Raw genomic sequence first — 4,668 nt, 5'->3', positions numbered from 1 at the left:
GGAAGGATGCTCAGAGACAGCTATAGGGAAGTCAGGCCTTGAAGGATAGCAACTAGGCATTGACTGAGTGAAGAGAAGGAGTGATATCACAATAACCTACAAAAACATGGAGGTGTGAAGAAGTGTTAAGTGTTCTAGGAATGCAGCATGGTTCAGGATTTGGTATAGGGCAGAGATGGAGAATATATAGCTTTCATCCTACAATCTCCCCCTTCCATGTCCATGACGGACATTGCTAATCTATCACAGAGCATTATTTCTCATGGGGATTGATTTGAACCTTTGAATCATCCTCAACTTAGCACTCCAGGGAGCTACTCTTAGTTAAATAGTGGCAGGGTAAGAGATGGAACCTATTTGTTATTTCTGGCAATAGAGAGAATGATAGATCATGAAGAGAAATGAGGCCAGAGAGTTAGGCAGGGTCCGGCTGGGAAGATCATTTTGATAATGGTGTTAGTTGGTGATCAGAACCTCTTGAGGAAACTAGGAGGCTTTGAGTGTAAAATATCAGAAAAGTTTCAGTGCGCATGTAGCTGCCTCTGTGGGGTCTGCTCCATTCTTGTTAATGAGGCCCCAGAGAAACTTCATTTGAGAATCTCCTGGCTCATCTGCTTCGATACTAATTAGCCACGCAGAGAAGGTCTCTGGGGTTTAATTAAGTGGCATCTGTGGTTAAAAGTTTGTCTTCTCCTAAGGGAACAATAATTAAAAATTAAGCGTAGTCTCTCCATGGATCAGTATCTTCATTGGAAACACAGCCTTTGGCTGTCACCAACTCCGAATACTGGAGAAACAGGAACCTCTCTCTCAGGCTCATCTGCTCCCCTTCCCAGTCCAAAAAGTAGGGCCTACCTGGGTCTGGTTGGCAATGACACCTAGAGTTGAGGGACCAAGTTGGGGGAGATGGGTCTTGCATGGCCATAGTCAACCTTAGAGATATCCTCTGTGTTGAAGGAGGCATAACATTATAGAATGGGATTGGTAAAGCACTGAGGTAGTAGTGCACCTAATGTATTTAAGGAGTAACAGACCAGTGTGGCTGGACTGGGCTTAATGAATAAAGAGGGGAAGGTGCTCAGGTCAGAATGGCCACAGGACCAGTTCACATAGAGTCTTGTAGTCAGATTATTGCAAAGACTTTGGCTTTAATGCGAGCCAACTTTATCAATATTTTGTTTTTGCTACATTTTGATCTTATTTAGAAAATATTTCCATAGCCCAGGTTCTAAAATATGATTACTTTTATTTTCTATGAAGTGTTTTTTCTAAAATTAGGTTTTCTAAAGCATAATTTATGAACAATAACATTTAGTCATAAGAAGTATTCCATTTGATGAGTTTTGACAACAGTATGCCATTATGTAACAACTACAATGAAAATACAGAATATTCTTATTGCCACAAAAGTTCTCTCCTATCCATTGGTAGTCACACTATCCTTCTCCCACTCCTAGCCCCAGGCAAACACTGATCTGATTTCCTCCTTCCTTTTCCTGAATGTCATACAGTTAGAATGATATAAGATGTAGCCTTTTTTTGGTTTAGTTTCCTTGATTTAGCATACTTTTTTTGAGATTCTTCCAAGTTGTTGCACACATAAGTAATTCATTCGTTTTTATTGCTACGTGTGGATGTGCCACAACTGGGTTATCCATTCATCATTGGTGGGCTGCCTCCACTGTTTGGCTACGGTGAATAAAGCTACTGTAAACATTGGCATACCGTTCTTTCCGTAAACATATGGTTTCTTTTCTCTTGGGTAAGTACCTAGGGATAGGATTGCTGGGTTGTATGGTAGGTATGTGTTAAACTTTTAAAGAAACTGCTAAACTGTTTTCAAAAAGGGCTGCTCTATTTTGCAATGGATACAAGTTCCAGGTGCCTCTCTCACCAGAGCTTGGTATTAGCCGTTTTAGTGATGTGTAGTGGTATTTCATTATGGTTTTGATTTGCATTTCCCTAATGATCAGTGGTGTCAAGCATATTTTCGTGTGCTTATTTGCCATCTGTATATCTTCTTTGGTTAAGTGTCTGTTCAGATCCTTTGCCCACTACTTGAGCTATTTGTCTTATAATTGATTGTGAGAGTTCTTTTTTCTAGATAAAGTTTTTATTAGGTATGTGTTTTGCAAACATTTTCTTCTAGCCTGTGGCTTGTCTTTACATTCTCTTAACAGTATCTCTCAAATAGCAGAAGTTTTACATTTTGATGATGCTGAATTTAGCAGTTTTTTTCTATTATGGTTTTTGCTTTTTGTTTCTTATGTGAAAATTATTTGCCTAATCCAAGGTTACAAAGCTTTTGTTTCATATTTTCTTCTATAGGTTTTACAGTTTTAGCTCGTACATTTAAGACTATGATCCATTTTGAATTAATTTATATATGCGGTGTGAGTTAAGGATTGAACGTTTTTATATGGATATCCAATTGTTCCAGTATCAGTTGTTGAAACATGGTCCTTTCTCTATTGCATTGGAATTTTTGTCAAAAATCAATTGACCATATAACTGTAGATCTATTTCTGAACTCTTTTGTTTGATTGAGCTATAAAACCAAAAGTATACTGTCTTGATTATTACAGCTTAGTAAGTCTTGAATTGCATGGTGTGAGACTTCTTCCCACCGCCAAAGTTATTTAGGTTCTTCTAGGTTCTTTGCCATTTCCATATAAATTTTATTTAAAAATTTTCAACTTACAAAAGAGCCCAATAGAATTTTGATTGAGATTTCGTTGAACCAATAGGTCAGCAATTGCCAAAAAATACTTTCACAGAAACACATAGAATAATGTTTGACCAAACACCTTGTTATCATGGCTCAGCCAATTTGACACATGAAATCAACTATATAGTCTCCCTCCTGAGGAGTATCACCATCTTTACCTTCAGTCTCCATTAATGGACTACACTTTTACCAACATTCCTAACAAAAATTAGAATTTTACAGTTTATCTATAATTAGAAATATATTTTCATACTTATAAAAGAAAGAACGTTTATGGTCAGGATGTGAGACCCTTTATGAAGATGCAGATTTTAAAAAAATCTATACTTCTGCTACCCAGAGGTAACCATTGTTTCTACATTTTGGTGGATTTCCTCAAATTTATTTATATTTATGTCAAGTCTTACTCCTGAAGAATTTAAGGAAAATACAAGATAAGATAAATTGAAAATGAGGTTAGAAAAGAACAAAAGAGGGAATAAACAAGGGTGGAGACATAAAATTGAGCCAGGAATGACTCTGAAAATGCAGATTATGATGACTGTTGTTATGGGTGGGCCTCAGATTTGGCTCAAGCTTTCTGGTCAGTCACAGGGACCAAAAGTAAAAATAAACCTCTTGGTTAGGTGAAATTATACCATCTGCGGTTCTAAGAACAAATACATTGCATGGGGTTTCTTTTAATCAGTCTTAATGTAGGCTTTGGCAATCACATTGGGGTGCAAAAATTCACAGTAAGCAATAGCTCAGAGGCAGAAAGAATGCTATTTAGGTGCTCAGATATCCAGTGGTTTGGGTGGACAACATATTGGATTTTAGACTTGCAGGTAAGTATGGATGACCTGCATATCCTTTGAGCAATCTTCCCTAAATATATTTTCTTTTAGTTAAACTTCTGGTAAACACTGAGTATCAGTGACAACCAATAGTCCCTTGTTGATACCTAAGCTGTGGCTGTTGTCTATTATCAATCAAGTAGAGAGGTGAATCCTATTTAGAGTTGGCAATCAAACAACACACTAGTATTTAGTGCAGGGCTTTCAGTCAGACAGATGTTTCGGATTCTAACTCCATAACTCAACTAACTGTGCAGTAATAAACAAGTTAAAAATTTTGCCAAGTCTCAGGGTTCTCTTCCATAAAATGTGAATAACATTAGTGTCTGTCTTGTGGGGTTGTTGTTGGGATTAAGTATGATTACACAAGTAAAGTATTTAACACAATAACCAGTGTATAGTAAGTGCTCAATAAATGATATTATTATTATGTTTATAAAGCTGAGGAGACTAATGAGGACTTGTGCCTAGAAATAAGGCCATCAGACATCTGCTTCCAGGTGAGCTGAGACAGCACCCACTAAACGTGTTCCAGGACCCAAATAAAATCTTAACCTTAGACAACATAACTTTTGAATTAACTCCCAGATTCCAGTGTATTCTACACCAATGCATTTCAAGTGTTAGTCTGTGGATCAGTGTTTGTCCATGATGAAGTTTTCATTCGTAAACTAAAACAAAAAAACAAAAAACAAAAAAACCCTGCAGGAGTAGTTATGCTCCCAGTACCCTTCTCTATCTTTAGGCTAATTTCCGTTTCTTGTAGGAAGCATTTAGATGGAACTTTTTGTAGCCATGGTGATAATCTTTATTTTTTAAACCTCTGGGAAGGAGGTAGTTAGAATATCTACGTTTGATGTAATTGGTGATAGGTTTGCGTTTAAACCTAGTTTTTTCTTTTGGTCTCCTTTCTTTCTTTTCTTCCTTTCTTTCTTCCTTCCTTCCTTCCTTCCTTCCTTCCTTCCTTCCTTCCTTCCTTCCTTCCTTCCCTTCCCTTCCCTTCCCTTCCCTTCCCTTCCCTTCCCTTCCCTTCCCTTCCCTTCCCTTCCCTTCCCTTCCCTTCCCTTCCCTTCCCTTCCCTTCCCTTCCCTTCCCTTCCCTTCC

General features: G+C 37.7%; 1 protein-coding gene across 1 annotated transcript in view; it reads right to left on the bottom strand.

Moving 5' to 3' along the window:
- Positions 1–715: 715 nt before the first annotated feature.
- LOC112607682 (olfactory receptor 1J1-like) overlaps positions 716–4,668 on the bottom strand; it is an 81,906-nt gene continuing 77,953 nt past the window's right edge. Inside the window, 1 exon segment of the mRNA XM_025358862.1 lies at positions 716–878. Within this exon segment, the coding sequence (XP_025214647.1) occupies positions 716–878 (163 nt within the window).

The sequence above is a fragment of the Theropithecus gelada genome, chromosome 15 (genome assembly GCF_003255815.1).
Source record: "Theropithecus gelada isolate Dixy chromosome 15, Tgel_1.0, whole genome shotgun sequence".
Taxonomy (NCBI): Eukaryota; Metazoa; Chordata; class Mammalia; order Primates; family Cercopithecidae; genus Theropithecus; species Theropithecus gelada.
The sequence above is the reverse complement of the archived record's forward strand: the minus strand, read 5'-3'. Positions and strand labels throughout refer to the sequence as shown.